The sequence below is a fragment of the Musa acuminata genome, chromosome BXJ1-8, assembly GCF_036884655.1.
Source record: "Musa acuminata AAA Group cultivar baxijiao chromosome BXJ1-8, Cavendish_Baxijiao_AAA, whole genome shotgun sequence".
NCBI lineage: Eukaryota > Viridiplantae > Streptophyta > Magnoliopsida > Zingiberales > Musaceae > Musa > Musa acuminata.
In genome coordinates, this window is record NC_088334.1 from 38,659,192 (window position 1) to 38,679,379 (window position 20,188).

Below are 20,188 nucleotides of genomic sequence, written 5' to 3' on the forward strand. Positions count from 1 at the left end.
TTTTCAGTGTGCTGACATAGTACAACAAAGGGAAGGAAGGAGGAAGCACATTATCGAACAAGAAAGAGGAGGTGGAGATGACAGAAAAAGATCATTGTTGAGAGGAAGAACGTTATCGGAGAGAGGCAATGATCAACACTTGAAATTGACAGTGAAGTGATTATAGGAGGAATAAGAAAGAGGAGGTGATAGAGGAAGAACATTATCGAAAAGGGCAATAATGACACAGCAACAAAAAGACAAAGAGGGCCCTTGAAATTGCTAACTCTGGCAAGGAAGAGGAGATGATGATAATAGAGGAAGAACATTATCGGAAAAAGGCAACAATGACACAGCGCAACAAGAAGACGAAGAGGGCCCTTGAAATTGCAAGTCATAAAGAATCGGCTTTCTTGAACTAGACCTCTTTTTTGGACCATCCGGTCCTTAATGGGATGGTTCACTTCATGTACAAACTAGTAAATCCGAGTACTGTCCGAAATTACAAGTCATAAAAAATCAACTTTTGAAACTAAATATATATATATTTTTTATCGAACTGAACCGTTCGGTATGGACAGCAGGTACAGACCGATCCAGACGAAATTGAATTCCATAATATAGAGCATACTCGAGAAAAATCTCATTCATGGCCTGACCAAGAAGACAACCAATGACAAAGCTCTCCAAGACACTCATCTAACCAACTAACCCAACATTCTAGTGCGTATGAAAGCATTAGAAACTGTAAAGCACATCCACAATGCTGATTTCATGCTAGCTATGATACAGAATGCTGTTAGGTACTAACACAACACATCAGTGTGTATTTGGATACCGATTGTTATATTACAGGTTACAATGCTGACATGACACTTCCCACAGAGTTTCTCAAAATTTTTAAGTAAATTATCAAACAAAATTCTCTTGTGAGTCAGCTAACATCAGAGGTGGTTGATCTTACATCGCTGTTGGATTTGTGTATCTTGCATTGTAATTCTCCCAAAATGTTCATCTGCAAACATAATAAAGAAGATCAAAGGTTTAACGGTGAAAAACAAAAGATGAACAGGATGGGAGTCAAAGCAAAAGGATGAACCATCAGCTCCCAAATATGCAAATAGCTTTACTGGAACAGACAAAAATAAATTCATTAAACAATAATGATAACCATCTGCAACTACAGCTTGTTAATGTAATAAATGACATCTCATAAACGAAAATAATCATGCATGTATACACATCAAATAATTTTCACAACCACAACATTTAAGTCTGATTACAACAACCAAGAGATTCTATAACATCAAAAGTGAAACCAAAGTTTCTTATTACAATTTTGATCATGTAAACAGAAAAAGTCATTGATACAGTTTTGGAAATATCAAAAACAGAAACAACACAAACAGCTAGGATATGGGCTTAAATCGCTTACAAGAACAATTTAGGCTGGTAGGGCAAATTTTAAATCAGAAGTCTCACGTAAATCCTAGGACCAAACAATCGGTGTCTGGATAGATATTTCCATTATAGATTGCCCTTTTGCTGCTTTGGCCAACCTCATCCACGACATATAGTTGGAGAAACATCTAAGACTTATTTTTCTCCACACTGGCCTTCATAACCCACTACTAAGATGTAACACCCCACTCCTAGTCCCATACATATCCTACATGCCGAACTAAGGTGAGATATCACGTCTTTTTCATTTACATTATTACTACTATCGATATGAATGCAGCGGAAGTTATGAAATCTTAAAAGTAAAACATGCAAATTTCTAAACAAAACGACAGGGTTTCCCCTGTACACAATAATCGACACCTGTACAGAATTATATACCATTTAACTAAACAGAAAAACCCAAACCAAACATGTCCAAAATTAACATAACATAACATGTCCAAAATTTCTCTACACAAAATTTCCCACAGGTGATTGTCTATATCTGCACTAGCATAGGTTTGCACGTGCTCACTTCCTTACCCAATCACTTAGGTGAGGTACTAGTATCCTTACATACAAAATAGGGTCTATAATGAGTAATTTACTAGGTCAGTATAAACCGTCCTAGCTTTCCTTAGGTGAGTATGCATCACGTCATACATATAGTATTTCATTGATTAGCATAAAACATTTAATCTTACACAGCATGCACGACATAAGGGCGTAAAATTCTACTTTAAAACAATTTGAAATGCTTATATGCACATATAGAAAATGTAGAAATTCATAAAATTTTTTGCCTTATACCGTAGTACATAAGTGTATTCTTTACATCATAATAAATATGAGTACGTGAAGAGAACTTCATGGGATTATACGCTTTTACCATGATACATACATGCACTCCCCCCACTGCACGTCATAATAAATTTGCGCACATGTATAAAATATAATTATTCATAAAATTATGCATCTGCTTACCATATAATTATGTGCACATGGATAAAACATAGGTATTCAAGAAATTATGCGTCTGTTTACCATATAAGTATGAGCATATGGATAAAACATAGCTATTCATGAAATTATGTGTCTGTTTACCATATAAATATGCGCACATGGATAAAACATAGCTATTCATGAAACTATGTGCCTGTTTACCATATAAATATGCACACATGGATAAAACATAGCTACTCATAAAATTATGCGCCTGTTTACCATATAAATGTGTATATGGAGAAAACATAACTATTCATGAAATTATGCACCTGTACCATATACATACATGTGCTTCCATACTATACGTCAAAATATATATACATGTATGAAAAAATTTTCATCGTAATCCATATATATTTATATAAACACATATACATCTATATTTAGCTCATAACGAGCTCATATCGATCATATCAATTGAAACATGAAATTCTACATTAAATTATTTCAAGACATGCTTTTCAAAATACTTTCGAAATATAAAATTATACATTAAAATAATTCGAAACATGCTTGCCACATTCAAAACATGAAATTCTATGTTAAAATAGTTCGAAACATACTTTTCATAATACATTGTGCATGCAAAGTTGTATATGACCACTATTTTGTAGTGGTTAAGTTTATACTTACAAAATATATGCATTTACATTTAGCTCATGACGAGTTCATAATGATTATGTCATTCAAAACATGCTTTTCAAAATAAATAATGCATACTATAATGTATACGACCACTATTTGCAGTGATTAGACTTATACTTACAAAATACATGCATTTATACTTGAGTTAAAGTCCATTTTAGCCTTTATGATTTTGGTCATAGACCACATAAGCCCTTATGGTTTCCTCGTATCTAAAATAACCCATACATTTTCAAAACCGTAGCATATAAGCCCCTCCCGTCAAGTCTAAGTTTACAAATGTTAGAATCTACTTACGTGACATGCTGACTCATAATAAACTATTAATATAATGACACATATAATTTAAATTTAAAAAAAGGGTCAATTTTAGCCTCTGTGGTTTTGATTATGGATCACTTAAGCCCTTATGGTTTTGCTCGTGCGTAAAATAATCTATATATTTTAAAAAACATAGCATATAAACCCCTCCTATCAAATCTGAGTTAACAGATATTAGAGTCTGCTTACGTGACATGATGCCTCACAATAAACCATTAATAATAACACGTGTAATTTAAATTAAAAAAATTGAGATCACCATCAATGACGGGAGAAGGCGTCATCGTGGAAGCGACCAACAGCAGCACCGAGCCATTGTTGCCTTGCAGGGCGTCGTACGCACGTAGCCTCTCCCGCGTTGACGACAAGCTTGGGAGCTTCCGGTCCTACCTCAGGTGGATGTGCGTCGACCAGTCCAACGCTAAGCATGCAATGGTCTCCTGGTCCCTCTTTCTCCTCCTAGGCGTCTTCGTCCCCATCGCCTCCTACTTCGTCCTCTCTTGTGCCCCCACCCATCGCGCCTACAACGTGGTGGTCCAGCTCTCCCTCACCTCGGCCTTCGGCCTCTCCTCCCTTTGCCTCTCCAACTTCGTTCGTCGCTTCCTTTTCCTCGACAAAATAGATCTTTTTTTTAAACTTAAATTACACATATCATTATATTAATGATGTATAGTCAGCATGTCACGTAAGTGGACTTTAACGTATGTCAACTCAGACTTGACAAGAGGAGCTTATATGCTACGTTTTTAAAAAAATGTAAGGGTTATTTTAGACACAAACAAAACCATAAGGGCTTAAGTGGTCTATGATTAAAACCACAAAGGCAAAAATGGACCCTTTTTTTAAAACTTAAATTACATGTGTCATTACATTAATAGTTTATTATGAGTTAATATGCCATGTAAGCAGACTCTAACATTTGTTAACTCAGACTTGACGGGAGGGGCTTATATGCTACGTTTGTAAAAATGTAGAGGTTATTTTAGACACGAGTAAACCATAAAGGCTTAAGTGGTCCATGGTCAAAACCACAAGGGCTAAAATGAATCGTAACCCTTTATATTTAGTTCGTGACGAGCTCATAATGATCATATCATTCAAAACATGCTTTTCAAAGTAAATTATGTATACAATAATATATACAACAAGGTCTGCCATACCGAATCGTACCGCCCGGTACGGGCGGTACATACCGGTCCGATAGGCTAGCGGTACGCGGACCGCCCTGTACCGGTCCGACTGTAGCAGTGCACTGTAGACTGTAGCAATGCACTGTAGCAGTGCAACAGTACAGTTTACTGTTGCAGTGTACTGTTATAGTAGTAGCAGTACACCAGTACACTGTAGCAATACACTGTAGTAGTGCTACAGTGCTCGACGCACCTGGGTGTACCGCTTGGTACACCGTACCGTACCCGTACCAAACCCAGATCGAAATACCGGTACGGTACCGTATTGCGAACCTTGATATACAACATTATTTTGTAGTGATTAAGCTTATACTTACTTGATTTAACTCAAAAATGAAGACATTAGTGAAAGGCCACGTTCTTTTAGGATCGAGTGTGCTAGGGAGCTGCAAATATTTTCTTGTTTTCTTTTCTTTTATTTCTTCCTTCTTCCTCTATTTTCTTTTCCTTTTTCCATCTTCTGTTCCCTTTTCTTTCCTCTCTATTCCTTTTTCTCCTTTCTTTCCTTCTCCTTCTTCTCCCTTCCTTCCCTTCTCCCCTTCCTTCCTTCCTCTTCCTCTCCCCCAACCGCAGCCTCCTTTCTCTTCTCTTCTTCTTCTCTTTACAACCGCAGCCCCCTTCTTTTTCTTCTTCCTTCCACTTCTTCTCCCCCAGCCGCAGCCCTAGCCGTAGCCTCTTCTTCCTCTCCTTCTCTTCCCTTCTCCTCTTCTCCTTCTCCTTCTCTTCTTTCTTTCTTCCCTTCTCCTCTTCTCCTTCTCCTTCTCTTCTTCCTCTCCTTCCCTTCTCCTCCACCGACACACTGCCCCTCTATTTTCCTCGTGCGGGAAGCAGAGGTGCGTGGGATAAAAATTGCCCCTTTTTTTTTCTTTTTTTTTTTCACCTTTGTAGTTTAGTCCCTGTAAGATTTATATTTACACATAGGTCCTTAGAAACATAAAAAATCACCTTCTTCTCTTTAAATGCAGATTTTAATCCTTTAAAATTCACATATCTAATCCGAAAAATATCTAAGATTAATATATCTTCATGGCATTAATGATATCATGACATCACATATAATTGAACATTTAAAATGTATTGTAATCACCGATAATTTCTCCCTTAACATAAATTAATTACTATAAATAATGTATTGTTTCATTATTAACTTCTATATATGTGTACTATAGTTAAGGAAATAATTAAATTTAGTTTCCTTAATCACATAGATAAGTTAGAAATTCTACTAATCAATTAAATTATTAATTGATTTATTTCCTAATGAGTGATTTGATATTTACAAAGTAAATAGTTTACATTCCATTTTTGTGTGTGAACTATAAGAAATGAATATTATATTACTTTCTTTGTGTGTGAAAGCAAAAGAAAAATAATTAAAAATAAAAATTAAATTATTACTTACCTTTTGAGGAGATCTCATCTTCTCCTATATAAAGGGGCTACTCCTCCCTCATTTCCCACCAAGCCTAACAATGTGAGGATTGAGGAGAGGATTTCCCAAGGAGATGATATCGAGGAAGGGATAATCGAAGAGAGGTAGGATCCTTTCTTTTTAATTAGTTTTGATTTATGTTTTGAAATTGTTATAATTTTATACTGCATGATGATGTTTTAATTTCAAAATTTCATGATTAGTAAATAACAATAATTAATTTATGATGTTAGAATGATTATTTGATTCATATTTATCTCTTAAGCTTAAGTGAATTTTAATATTAATTTAATTATTAAAATTCTTATTTTTGAATTAGTATAATAGTTCTAATTCATTTAATTAGATATATTTATACTTCAAGAATTATGTGTGAATTTTTATAATGTAATTAGTTTTAAATTTAAGATCATAATTTAAAGTTTTAATTAATGGATTTGAGTCATTCTTTAATAATTTTAAATGTTAAAATCTAATTTGATAAGGGGAGTCTAATTGGGATCTGACTTGAGTCAAGTTGATCGATCAGATCGAATTGACTCGACCCGTGTGGTCATATACGACCTAGCTCGTGTGACCAAGTACAACCTAGCACATATGACTCGGCATGACCCAACCCATATGGCAACATACGACCTAACCTATGTGGCCAGATATGACCCAACCCATGTGGCTAGGTACGATCTACTCTATGTGGCCATGTATGACCCATCCCATGCGGTAAGGTACGACCCAACCATGTGGCTAGGTACGATCTACTCTATGTGGCCATGTATGACCCATCCCATGCGGTAAGGTACGACCCAACCATGTGGCTAGGTACGATCTACTCTATGTGGCCATGTATGACCCATCCCATGTGGTAAGGTACGACCCAACCATGTGGCTAGGTACGATCTACTCTATGTGGCCATGTATAACCCATCCCATGTGGTAAGGTACGACCCAACCATGTGGCTAGGCATGGATCAACTCATGTGGCTAGGTACGATCCAATCCATGTGGCCATGTATGACCCAGCCCATGTGGTAAGGTATGACCCAACCATATGGCTAGGCATGGGCTAGCTCATGTGGCTAGGTACGATCCAATCCATGTGGTCAGATACGACCCCAACTCATGTGTCTAGAATCAACTCGTGAGCCAAGCATGGCCTAGTTCAATGGTGAGGCTCAGCCCAACTTATAAGTGAGGCTTAGCTTAGTCCATGAAGTTAAGCATGCCTAACTACGCAATTGACATTAGACATATCGTAGCTCCTTTTATATAGCCCGTCGTACCTCAACTCAACCTAGCACTTGGAACATGTATATGCAATGTATGTGACCCGTCCAAGACTCAAGTGGGTTGGTTAGATTTGGGTTAGCACTATACGACATAGTCTAATTTCCTCCCTCTTTATTGGTTTGAGCTCATTAATTGATTAAATCAAATATGTTTGATCAGTTAAAGCCGGTTTAGGGTGATTTCATACTAACTTGACTAGTTCAAACCTATTTGACCTAATCGAGATCAATCAAATTTAGATTAGACCAGTCTAGGGTGATTCCAGACCGGTTCTATAAGGATTTGATGTTGGTTCCGTTAGATCATAATCGAATTGAGTTTGATTTAAGTCAATTGAGCTATTCCAATTAAGGTTTTGGTTGATTGAGGACTATTGAGAGATTGATGCTTTTATGATTTGATGAATTTAAATGTTTTATCTGACGATGTCATTTGAAAATGATTATTGGTTTTCTATTTTCTTATGTTCATGATATGATGAGCATCATGTAGTAGATGTGACTATACTAGTAGTTCACATTGGGAGTGCAACCTGTGAAAGGAGCTACGGGCCCATCACAGTGCGGAGCCACCAATGAATATAGTCTAGCAGATTTACATCAAGTATGGTCTCTCATAATATTTAATCATATTGGTTTCTTGATGTATGCGTGAGTGATTGGACGAGTGTAAATGAATGATCATGAATGTTTATGTATCCTTGCCGAGGGCAGGTATGACGATTCCTTTCGGGGATTAATGGGCCGTCAAACGTGATGGTTAGACGATTCCTCCATCCGCTGTTGGGAGGAACGTGTCTCCACCCATGTATACATACACTTGGGCGGGTGAGGGATACCACTTCATCCGCTGTTGGGAGTGCGATATGGATTATCTCCATCGGTTGTTGGAAGGAATCTATCCCATGGAATATACCTCTCCATCTGCTGTTGAGAGAGTGTACCATCGGGTGATGTACGTCTTTGTTATTATGTATGTGTTGTATATGGCTGATGCATGATTTTGTTTATTATGTAAGAAATTATTATCATTTTTCTGATGCATAAGATTTATGATGAATTGATATATTTTTTTTTATTGAATTATTGATATTTATTTATATTTCATGAATATTGAAGATTATTTTTATGATTTTTCTGAGATTCCTACCAGCATGTATGGTTGTTGATATGTTTTTATTTTATATTTATTTTTAGAGTAATATACTATTATTGTGTAACAGATCTGAAGCTTGGATGGAAGAGACTTGTAACTCTATCAAGAAGATATTGTCATATTTCTAGTTAATAAAATATTTATTACTGTAAAGACAAAGATTTGAATTCAAAGACGAATAAAAAATAAAAAGGAGAGAATTTATTATGTAAATTATGGATAATAAAATACTGATTTATTATCCTTTTTATAAGTCCGGGATGTGACACATATAAAACTCTATATTTTTTATCTCAAATATTGATCCTCGAACATAACTATTTATACTCTACCTTAAATATTAATATAATTTAACCTCGTATTAAAGTTCGCTAGCACACTTTGACCTGTTGCACTATACTTAACATAAACGTAAATGCTTATAGATGCTCAGTCAATATTTCGTAGAACATTAAAAACGATATATTTTGAAAAGCATGTACTTCAATTTTATGAATCGAAAACATGAGCATATCATTTATCGTATTTATGAAGCGTAAACATCATACATCATTTCATAAAATGAAGATAACATATATATATTATTTGTGTTTTCAGTAGCATGCTAGTTGATATTCAATATATGTGAGACTCGGGTGCTACATAAGATTAACAAATCATGGTAAAGTAGGCAATATAACACTTCAAAAATACCTAGCTATTTCCTTAGTAAGACAGTTCAGGAACAAAGATTTCCAACTAGTATTCAATTGTAGATCCCTGTATTTGACTACAACACACTACTATTTGCCTCTGAGCTCATCCAAGACTTGACTTGCTGCCCATGCATTCAATTCCCTATTGGTAACCAACATTGAAAATAAGGTTTCAATGGCAATTATATCTGATCATGGTCTGATGTGCAAGGATATATTTTCCGGCATCTAACTTGCATGGATGTGCTATGTGACATTGATTCATATCTTCTTAAAAGTAATTTATCCTTGATGAACAAGGATCCTTGCAGCATACTAATAGTGAGGACTCAGGACTGCAGCATCTCTCAGGTAGGCTAGATTTACATGAGAAAGAAGGAAAGTCAAAAACATGCGCCAATAAAGAGAACTTAATTATTGAGTGATACTCCACAGGATTAACATTAAAAAATTTGATGAATATTATGCAGAGTAGCAAACTTCAAACCCTTTGTTTATTTTAGAATTCAGAGTGCAATAGTGACTCCACACAAACTTGTGGATAGCATGGTTTGCAGTACCGGTCCATACCGCCCGGTACGGGCGGTACGTACCGGTCCAACAGGCTTCCGGTACACGGACCGCCTGTTACCGGTCCGGTACTATAGCGGTACTGCAGCACTGTAGCGAGCGGTACTATAGCGGACCGCCTGAATATACCGCTCGGTACACCTGGGTGTACCGAGCGGTATACCGTACCGTACTGGTACCGAGCCCAGGTCGAAACTCCGGTACGGTACGGTATTGCGAACCTTGGTGGATAACATAGTTTCTGGAAGTAGACAATCCTCATCTTCAATTACTAGGAATTGTTAAAAAGTAAGAAATTAACACTCTACAACAGTTGTATGAAGCTTTACTAGCTCTTTGTAAATATGAGAACACAAAATCTTCTCTAGCTCATATATGTAGAATCTACCTTCATAGCTATTGTTAAAATAATATGCCACAGGACAGAAGCAGAAGAATGTGGCGAAGCAAATTCACATGAAAACAGAGAATATTTAAGGCTGCTTACAAGACGCTCAATTCTGTTCCAAATAGTAATAACATTAAGTGGGTGGATTCTGTCGTGAAGTAATTGTCAGAATGAGAAACTAAACCACCCAACAAGCTAAAGACAACTTATTTTATCTGCATTCAAATAATCATACAACACAAAAGCATATAACTCACCAGATACATCAGCTGATGAATTATCCAATAAATGCACAGCAGCTGCCCAGCCTGCATATAACATGCAAAAAAAGGACATTAACTGCAGCCATTTCATGCACAGAGAGAGAGAGAGAGAGAGAGAGAGGAATAACTTGAAGGAAATCGAACTAGACCAATCTTTCTTAATGGTGTTGCATAATATTGCTCGTCTCAAAGAAAACATTTACCGCAAAAATAACAGAATGCAGCATCCAAAAATGATACTTGATAAAAGTACTTGTTATAAAAAAAATACCAATATGATGTAAAATTTGAAGGATATTAAATGAGGTTTTTCAGCTATTCAAGCAATTGGAAAAAGGCATTCAACAGTGGCCAAAATGAAATTGATGCACAGACTGATTAATGTCGTAAAGCATAAAAATAGCAAAAATATCATAAGTGACCTTGTTCAAAGACTTATGGGCAGTAACAGAAAATACCAAAATAGTCCAAGAAAAACTTCCAGTAAAATAAAAACAGAAATTCTAGCCTTCATCTAACCCAGTGGAACCTAAACTAAGAGTATAGTTGTGTTTCTTGATATCAGATGGTATACATTACCTGTTCTTTCTCCTAATAATGTGATATAACAAACACCATTACTTGGTCTCAATCACAGAAGATAGAGGACATATATGATAATACCACAGAAGAACTTTAGTTGTGTGTGTGTCAATCATTAAATAAAAGAAGAATGTTAGATGAGCATTGTATTACATATATCTGAAAAGGTTTCAAACAATTGACTTCAATGTGAAGTTTACATGTTGCTGACAGAGGTTTCAAAAAATAGACTACAAATATGCGGAGATGCTTATGCAAATTTTCTAGAGAAAATGAAACCGGAAGTACTTCATGCATAGGGCAGTGAATGCAAATACAAAGATAGCTGACAGACTAGTATAAATAGACAATTCAAGAAAGAAATACAATTGATAAATTAATAGCAACTTCTTGTTGATGATAAGCATCTGGCTCTAGAGAGACTTTATTCATCTTCAAGAAACTATAGATTGAACTTAATTTATCGATCAGGGCAAAGTATGCATAAAACTATGCCACAATTTCCATTACAACATTGACATTTAAATTAATCAAGCAGAAGGACCAATGCACATCAAACAAGCAATTTCCCCTGGTTGCAAGCCAATGATACAGCTATGACTAATAAATAAAGTTTACATGTCGATACTTGAAGAGCAAAATATCATGTATGATGGAACTGTTGAGCCTTAAATAGAGGTGTGAGATACAACAAGCACATGCACACTTACGCTCTGTTAAAAATGTTACAGCCTCACTGGCAGAACAACCATCTAAAGGTATCAACTTTGGATGAGTGTTATCATTTGCAACACGGTTTCCGCCTACTTCCCCATGTTCTACCAGTGGAACTTTTCTTGGATAAAATTCTTGACTCTTTTCCTCATCAATACCATGAGCGTAGTTCACTTTATCATATCTATCTGCACAAGTAAAATACTAGCAAATTAAGCATCTGCAGAGAAATTTACTAAAAAAAATTTAAAAAATGTCTCATTTATGGATAGACATAAATAATATGTCTCTCTGCAGCACTAAGTGATCACCGTATGGATGATACTGTTTTATTTATAAATTAATGATGCTAAACAACCAGTGACTTTTTGCAGACAAAAATTAAATTTGAATCAAGCATCTCATATAAAGGCATCAAGATTTCCCTTGTTGCTCATGCAGTTAAATAAAGGCAAATTAACTGCATGACAAATGGTTAAAATTGCATGTAATATACATACACATTACATTTCACACTTATGAAATTCTGCACATCAGCAGTACAAAGCCCATAAATCCTGAATATTGTGCTACATAATTTCAGTTACAGAATTCTAAAATTTAGCACATTAAACACAAACAATCGTTGCATTTTTTTTATACACTAAAATCATCAACGATGCATTTTGCATTAAATTTGTCAGCAATTTTTTCTTAGTGTAAACCATGAAAAAATAAAAGAATAAAATAAAACTTAGAACAATAAAAAAAGAAAAATAGACTCAATTAAACTCCACTCCATTATATGCTTGTTGGGCATAGAAGGAAAAAAAAAAGAAATTATGAGTAAAAAAATTGAACGATGATGGTTTTGCTTCTCTGTAAAGTTTGCCCAATAAAGGAAACGTTTCCCAATATTTGTCCCAAGGAACAGTTTGCTAGGGGTGGTCTCAAGAATACAAGATGAAGAAGAAGCTAGAAACTTATGAAATCAGAAAGTTTCAACTTAGCTTTGGACTTTGAGACCATGATCTCGACAACCAATCTATTGTCACAACACTAACACAAGTCATGCAAGGCCGTGAACCCGTTTCCAAATGCATCTGAAATCACAAGACTGCTATGCGTACAAAATGCACGCCGACTGGTGACTCCAAGTCCTCATTTCCTAGAACATCTAATAAAATCCTAATTTGAACAATGAAAGAGCCTTAGACCACGATCAACAAACCCTAACATATCCATGAGACCACATATGAGTTAGAAAAGAGGGAAGAAAAATACCTCCGGGTCTGCGCCGATTGATAGAACGATTTCTGCCACATTAGAAGGCAACTGATTAAAAACTTAAGCTTAAAACAAGAAATTCCAGCTGATGAGACGCAATTAAACAAACAGCTGGTGAGCAGCAAGGACTGCGTGATAACGGAGTAATCAACCTGGGAGGAGTCGGTACGAAGCGCTTCACGTTCTCCGAGACGTGCTCGTGCATATTAGCGGGGCACACGAAGAGATAGATACAGAGACCGCTTTCGCTGCTCCCACGGCGCAAGCGAAGTCCGGTGCCAGCTCGCGACGAAATGGGGCAAGAGAGAGAGAGAGAAAGAGAGGCGAGAGAGTGCCTCATTAATGGCTCCCGGGACCCTGGTTCTTTGTCGGGCCGAATCACCCTGGCATGCCATTAGTGTGCGCGTGGGTTACAGAAAGAACACGTCAACCTGGAGGCCTTTCAGGGGTGGTTCAGCAGCATCTCACGTAACGCCAAAAATTCGCGCCAACTGAATCGACCCTGAAATCGATGAGTCGTGTGGGTCAACAGAGCATCTGTCACCCCGGAATCATCTCAGGGGTGATTTAGTGGGATTTTGATGCCTCCCACACGCACTCAAAAGTCTATTTTACTATCTATCACACATAATCTTATCACAAAAATACTATTTTGTTACTTTTATCATGTGGAAATTTGAAGGCATGTACTAAAATCTAATTGATTTTAAGCACAGAGATGGCAGATTCAATTCTATTGGCATTCACATATGCTTATGTCCAAATATATCTCAAACATCGAAATTAGTGTTAATTTCGATATAAAAATATTACTTTAAAAATATAAATACATAAAACGATAATGATATAATAAACATATTATAAGAATAAACTATGATCATGCTTTGCTAATTAGACTTCATACTCCACCTCACTCAGAATTATTTTGCTTTCCTCGTTCTCTTCCTTCTCCTCTTCCAAGATCAATCAATGTATCCATACATCATGTGCCAGTCACATTTCTATCCGAGATTTAGAATTCGCTTTTAGAAAACAGGATGAGGACATCATAAATAAATAAAAAAGATGGTACGAAAATAAAAGAGACATTGAGGAATTACTCATGCACACACCAAAAGAATCAATTATTTACTCAGTAGATAATACACCATACACCAGTTCACATACATCAATGGTATGAAAATACACCAGACACCAGTTCTTATACATGGATTCACATGTAGAATTAATTATTTACTCAGTAGGATATAAGACAAATGTAGTATCAGAAAATACTCATTCATGAACAGTGGCTCTTTATATGGCACTACCAATTCCTTCTATATCATGTATTTTGCATGATTGAGCAGTGATGCAGAAGCCTACACTTCGGTGATCTCAGCTTTCCTCCCTCCCACTGCAGACTCATCCACAACGACAATATTGTGCAACAGGACTCCCTCAGCACCCTCAGTTCTTGATGCATTCTCCCCATTCATTATTCTAGTCTTCTTGTTCTTCTTGGCACCTCTTGCCCAATCCAAAAGACCTGCTTGCACATTCGCATCAAATATGGCCTTGTTGAAGAAACTCCCCATCTGTTCTTCCAACAGAAGATTCAGCAGGAAACCAATCAATTATCCATAGATCGACAGATAGATGGATACATAGATAGATAGCTAGAGAGGGGGAGAGAGAGAGATAAGTCCACCTGGGTGACAATGGCATAGAGTGGCAGGGTGCTGTAGCTGCAAAGGAGCTGACTGAGGACACTGGAGACCAGCAAGGCATGAATTAGAGCTAATGAAATGGAAACAGGCAGAGTGGAAGGAAGTAATTGGGTTGTGAAGGGGTTGCTGATCTACCTACCTGATGACAAGCCTGGGGACGATGAAGCCCACTTCCCCCATGATGCAGGAATCAAAGCCATATGTTGTCTGCATCACCAAGTAAATTTGTATGAATCCGGAGTCAATTAACTCTCTACTAGTATTTGTTGCTCTGCAGCTTTTGCAGAAAGAACTGGTTCTTCTTACCGGGTAAACAAGCTTAATGACCAAATGCTAGAAGAATAGAACTCTTATATTTTTCAATCCAACATTACACATGATATACGAACACAATGTGTTTATTTCTCACAAATAGGATATGTTAAGTTGTATAATCATATGAATTACAAACTAAACATAATTATGATATGTTTTTACCAATAGTATATTCTGAAAACCAAACAAAGATCGGGCTAGACCAAATAATTTTGGTTCAATTTTGTCTGACAGATCATTTCCATTTGGTCTCAAGTTCTAGAAATAGTACTAATTGCTTCAGCTTGAAAACACCCTCAAAACTGAACTGAGATATCAAATATGCCAAGTGGCTTGTGAATCCAAAGTTTCGCTACACCACATTGAGAACATTATAAAAATAATTCTATGCGGAAGAAATATAAAAGAACATACTTTTTCAGATCAATTATAAGGCAATTACTTTGGACAAGAATATCTATAATAAAAGAAAACATACTAATATATGCAGTTGTAAGTTGAACCTCAAGCCATAATTGTAGAAACACAATTTTTTTGCCGCTTACCAATATCCAGAAGAAATATGCAATCTCAAAGGCATTTTGAAACAGAATGAAGTGAATCAAGAAGATGACAATTTGTGGCCTGTGAAACCAGAAGAGATGGTCCGATGGAGTCACTACCAAGTCACCTTCAATGGCAGAATGTTTCTCAGCAACCTCCTGAGCCAACTGAGTGATAATATGCTCCAATTTTGTGCCAATGGCAAGCAGAAGCTGCAGTACAACCAGATATATTCAATAAATCATCATGAGAATTTATCAAAGTGGAAGTCAGATATATGTGTGCAAATAATATTCATAACAAAAATGTTTAGCAAAAAGCCGCAAAAATGCTTTAAAGCATCAGGTTTGCACTTACAACTAGAGGTATGAATGATATCCAAAAATATGCATGCCAACCTGAAAACAAAATAACAAATGTAAGAAGATGGCACACCAACAGAAAAGCTGTAGATCTAATGGCGGCAGCAACAGTATCATGTCATATTGACATATCTGAATTAGTAATGGCGTGTGAATATCAACGATGACAAATAAAGTGAGGAACAAAATTAGTAATTTGAAACCGTTTTATGAGAGATGAAACTGCATTAGTACTTAATATTCATACTATGAATTATGCTACCCCAGTACAAATATCCTGTAGTTTGGTACGATTTTGGCCAGTGAAAGTGTCTGATTTGGTTTCGGAATTTAAACTTACCTTCAACATTTAGCAACAAGAATATCATGACAAAAATCCAGAGTTGCCAACTGCAGAATAAAAAGGAAAAAGAGGAACCACATCAACATGGATAACCTTCAAATATCAATTGAACCTAAAGAGTGCTTTCTTATTTGCAATTACCTTATACCAACAACCTTTCTGAAGTCGGCTTCAAGGACTCGTATCATATACTTGTAAAAGTTGAATTTTTTGTTTCCTTTGCAGTGAGTCTGCAATGAAGAGATTCAGGATTGTAGACGTCAGAATATGGAGATTAATTAGGATTTGTGAATAAGTGCCAACAATGTGCTTACCATGATAAATCCACGTCTCATAGTAGTGTAGTCTGTCTCAGTGACGGATCCATAGAATTGCTTAAAAAATGAATGCTGAAATAAACACAATTTAGATTTAGATTTTAGAAGACTGGACGCATTTCTCATGCAACATACCTAGCACTCAGAACTCAGAAGATTACTTCTTGAAAGAAGAGACTATAATCTATTCAGTATCAAGTAGTATCAGTTATCATTAGAATCAGTAACAGGTCATGCATAGAACAATCATTTTTTGATACAAACAAATGTCATTGTCTTGTTAGATTATATCATACTACAACACTAGAATCCAGAGTCCATACACTTCATAATGGTCCAGAACAACATACCAATCAGAACTCAGAAAATTACTTCTTGAAAGAAGAGACTATAATCTATTCAGTATCAAGTAGTATCAGTTATCATTAGAATCAGTAACAGGCCATGCATAGAACAATCATTTTTTGATACAAACAAATGTCATTGTCTTGTTACGATTATATCACACTACAACACTAGAATTCAGAGTCCACACTTCATAATGGTCCAGAACACCCCGTTACAAACGCAAAAATTTTGAATGCTGCATCCTTCAAATTCAAGTCAGAGAATGCACAGCTAAATTTTCCTGATTTTCATTAAAAAGATAGAATACTTAAAATCACGAATTTAGGATCTTGTGAGTTCTTCTTACATGACAGAGATCCTATATGAATATTTGAGATGTTTAGGAGAGTTGAAATTTCATTATGCATAGAAGGTTTGAAACATTGAAAAGCAATATTCTACATACCATCCAACTCAATATGAATGAAAACTTGCCGAAGCCCTTGTAACGTTTTTTGACAAATTCCAATTTATTCACATGGGTGATCTTTGGAGAAGCTGCACATATGTTGTTTGGTAAGCACATCATCAACAATGTATCTGGTGCTTTTCTTTTCGCATAAAGCAAAAAATCATTACAAATAGCTATCAAATGCAGAATTCTGTCATCAATCTATCAGTACTATGTTAATACCATTTGCATCCTCTTCCTGAACTGAGTCCTCCCATAATTTCCAATTCCGCATCTAAAATATGTAGAGAGAGAGATAGTCAAAAGATTTATAGCATACATTCAGATAAACAAAACAAACATGAAAACAGTTTTAAGAGTAGAATAATACCTGCACAATTCCTAGAACCACAGTGATAAGGCTGAGTGCCACATGAGTGACTGCCAAAACAAAGATAAAGATATGCAATTCATGAATTGCCTCCAGTGATAGTAGTGGAACCTTTCCCTGGATAAAGGAAGAAATCAAAATACTAAAGGTTCAGTTGTCTGTTTAAGATTTAGATTGTTGTAAAAATGTTTTTTTCTTTTTTCTTTCTTTCCTGGTTTGCAAGAAATGAAAGCTGATAATTGCAATTCAAAGTTAAAGTCCTTCATGTTCCTCCGACAAGCCAACTGAACACTGGAATCAGTCAATATCATAAGAGCATTGCAACTAGAGATTTAACTGTCTAAAAATCCAATGAAGCAAAGTAGATCATCTACTTTTTATGTACCCTACACCTAGCTTTTCCATTCAATTGGAGAACATGATTCCATTCTCAACCATTACTTGGTTAAAAAAACAGTATCTTTTTTATTAAGGTTTTCAAAAGCCAAGATTATACTTTTATGGATGATCAATTGGTTCAACAAGGCTCCTGTGGAACCATTTTAGCATCATTCAGAATTACTGATTTATGAAACAAAGAAAAGTATGTTCTTATGCAACAAAGTAAGCTTTTTCTTCTTTTCTTTCCGAGAATGGTAGCCTATTTGAGTCTGGAAAAAGTCAATAATGGAGAAGAAGAATTAACAATTTTTCATGTACTGTAACCAAGCTTTTCTTGATTGAAAGCCAAGATTATAATTTTATGAATGATCAGTTGGTTCGACAAGGCTCCTGTGGAACCATTTTAGCATATTTCAGAATTAGTGATTTATGAAATGCATATATAAACAAAGAAAAGTATGTTCTTATGCAATAAACTAAGCTTGTTCTTCTTTTCTTTCCAAGAATGGTAGCCTATTTGAGTCTGGAAAAAGTCAAGAATGGGGAAGAAGAATTAACAATTTTTCATGTATTGTAACCAAGCTTTTCCATTCAGTTTGAAGAACATGATTCCATTCTCAACCATTACTTGGTAAAAAGATCGATGTTATTAAGTCTTTCTTGATTAAAAGCCAAGATTTTACCTTTTTCCTTTCAATCCATCAATTCATCTTCTCCAACAAAAACCTCCATTTTTCAAACACAAAAGACAATTCCAGGAAGCGAGTCCTCCTCACCTTTTTCTGGCAGTGGGTCGAATCGGCTCCTCCTCCGGCTAGCAACCTGCGAGCACCACCGGAGAAGCCGACGCTGAAGTGGGCAGCTGCGGTCGCCGTATCATCTTTTTTGCAGGGACGCAGGTGGTGCATGAGGCTCTCACGGACGCATATACGTTGGATAGTCCCCTGGAACGCCACCAGCAACAGCGAGATGAACCCCAGCAACATCAACTCTGCCACCAAATAGCCAGAAAAAGGGAGGAAAAAATCGTTTCTTTTTCCCTCAGTATCGTTCGAGAATACGGATGTCACTACAAGAAAGAAGAAGCAGATGGAAAGATTCGACCTTCTTTGATTTTTTGGAGTGCATCGAACAGCGGCTTCTGGTTCTTCCGCTTGAGGGTCTGCAAGTCGAGATCTTTCTCAGCCTCCTCGCTTCTAAAGCAACAGGGAGAGCCACAGAAACAGAGGAAGAGGCTACCTTGCCGAGATAATGAAGGAGGCGCTCGAATACTAGGGAGATGAAGACTATGACGGTGCACACAACCATGACGATCCATGTGGGCGTGTACTCCAACTTTATCGTCGACTCACCACCACCTCCAGCCATTGCCCCTCTCTCTCACAGCCTGCCCAACTACCACAAAGTGCAACTCCAATTCCGTTTCAGGGGGAAACTGGATGATATAAGAGAGAGGAGGAGGAGGAGGAGGAGGAGGAGGTGGGGAAGGAAAGGGTCAAGAAAGCGATGAGCATTGACGGAGTTGGAGGGTCAACTCTCATTGCCATTACTGTGCAAATGGAACAGAGTAGGAAATCGGAATGCAGGAAGAGACCACTTGAAGACACCTGACATGGGACCAAGTCCTCCGCAAGAAGACAATCGAAGGTGAGAACGAGGGAGAAAACAAGAAGGCGCTCCTTCTACGTTGCCTGCGCGAGACTAGAAGCTGCAACCAACCTCACTTTGCCCAGGTCAGGTAAAAGAGTCGAAGAATAATTCCTTGAAATGTTTTAGATTACATGTTCCGAGCTTTCTCTATCTGCAATTGGATTGGATTATGTTTATCGATAAGGTATATTTCGGGTGTAAGACACGTCACAACCAATGTCACGCTATGCTACAGCTGAGTCAGCAAGGGGAGCACCCCCATGCGCTAAGTCAGAACCCGTACCAAGGCATTGTTTGGTATGTCCTATCCCGGAAGCTCGGGACGGCATCATCCGATGTCGTTCCACGCGTCCCGAGACGACGACTGCACAAAAGTACTGTCTCATCCCTTGAGGATCGATCATCATGCCAAACTCACGTCAATCGACTCTCGTACAATAATATAAAAGCCCCCGATCGACATC

The 20,188-nt window shown here is 36.8% G+C and overlaps 2 protein-coding genes across 3 annotated transcripts; both read right to left on the reverse strand.

Moving 5' to 3' along the window:
- Window positions 1-679: 679 nt before the first annotated feature.
- LOC135587811 (uncharacterized) lies at window positions 680-13,253 on the reverse strand. Of its 2 annotated transcripts, none has more exons than XM_065079602.1 (5): window positions 13,088-13,252; window positions 12,933-12,964; window positions 11,666-11,857; window positions 10,368-10,418; window positions 680-994 (listed from the first exon to the last, which is right to left on the reverse strand). In XM_065079602.1, the coding sequence occupies exons 1-5, from the start codon at window positions 13,138-13,140 to the stop codon at window positions 924-926; spliced, it is 399 nt and encodes a 132-aa protein (XP_064935674.1). In that variant the 5' UTR covers window positions 13,141-13,252; the 3' UTR covers window positions 680-923. The 2 variants fall into 2 exon arrangements, with proteins under 2 accessions (XP_064935674.1, XP_064935675.1); XM_065079603.1 differs by lacking the exon at window positions 680-994 and adding an exon at window positions 9,285-9,508 and having other exon boundaries at window positions 13,088-13,253.
- A 785-nt stretch (window positions 13,254-14,038) lies between these two features.
- Window positions 14,039-19,694, reverse strand: LOC135587812 (MLO-like protein 1). Its single transcript, XM_065079604.1, has 14 exons — window positions 19,314-19,694; window positions 19,179-19,236; window positions 18,851-19,065; window positions 17,694-17,810; window positions 17,546-17,597; window positions 17,318-17,409; window positions 16,522-16,596; window positions 16,349-16,437; window positions 16,205-16,254; window positions 15,860-15,900; window positions 15,505-15,714; window positions 14,784-14,851; window positions 14,626-14,686; window positions 14,039-14,512 (listed from the first exon to the last, which is right to left on the reverse strand). Exons 1-14 carry the CDS (start codon window positions 19,440-19,442, stop codon window positions 14,297-14,299), a joined length of 1,473 nt encoding a protein of 490 aa, XP_064935676.1. The 5' UTR covers window positions 19,443-19,694; the 3' UTR covers window positions 14,039-14,296.
- Window positions 19,695-20,188: the final 494 nt, after the last annotated feature.

Bases quoted from the DNA above. Each gene is read 5' to 3' on its own strand.
- LOC135587811 (XM_065079602.1), bottom strand. From the start codon at position 13,140: ATGCACGAGCACGTCTCGGAGAACGTGAAGCGCTTCGTACCGACTCCT. The intron at 12,965-13,087 runs GTTGATTACTCC...CTAATGTGGCAG, and splicing joins TTCGTACCGACTCCTCCCAG to AAATCGTTCTATCAATCGGC. The intron at 11,858-12,932 runs GTATTTTTCTTC...TTACTTGTGCAG, and splicing joins CAATCGGCGCAGACCCGGAG to ATAGATATGATAAAGTGAAC.
- LOC135587812 (XM_065079604.1), bottom strand. From the start codon at position 19,442: ATGGCTGGAGGTGGTGGTGAGTCGACGATAAAGTTGGAGTACACGCCC. The intron at 15,715-15,859 runs GTAAGTGCAAAC...GTTGTACTGCAG, and splicing joins TATCATTCATACCTCTAGTT to CTTCTGCTTGCCATTGGCAC. The intron at 14,513-14,625 runs GTGGACTTATCT...TTGGAAGAACAG, and splicing joins TCTATGCCATTGTCACCCAG to ATGGGGAGTTTCTTCAACAA.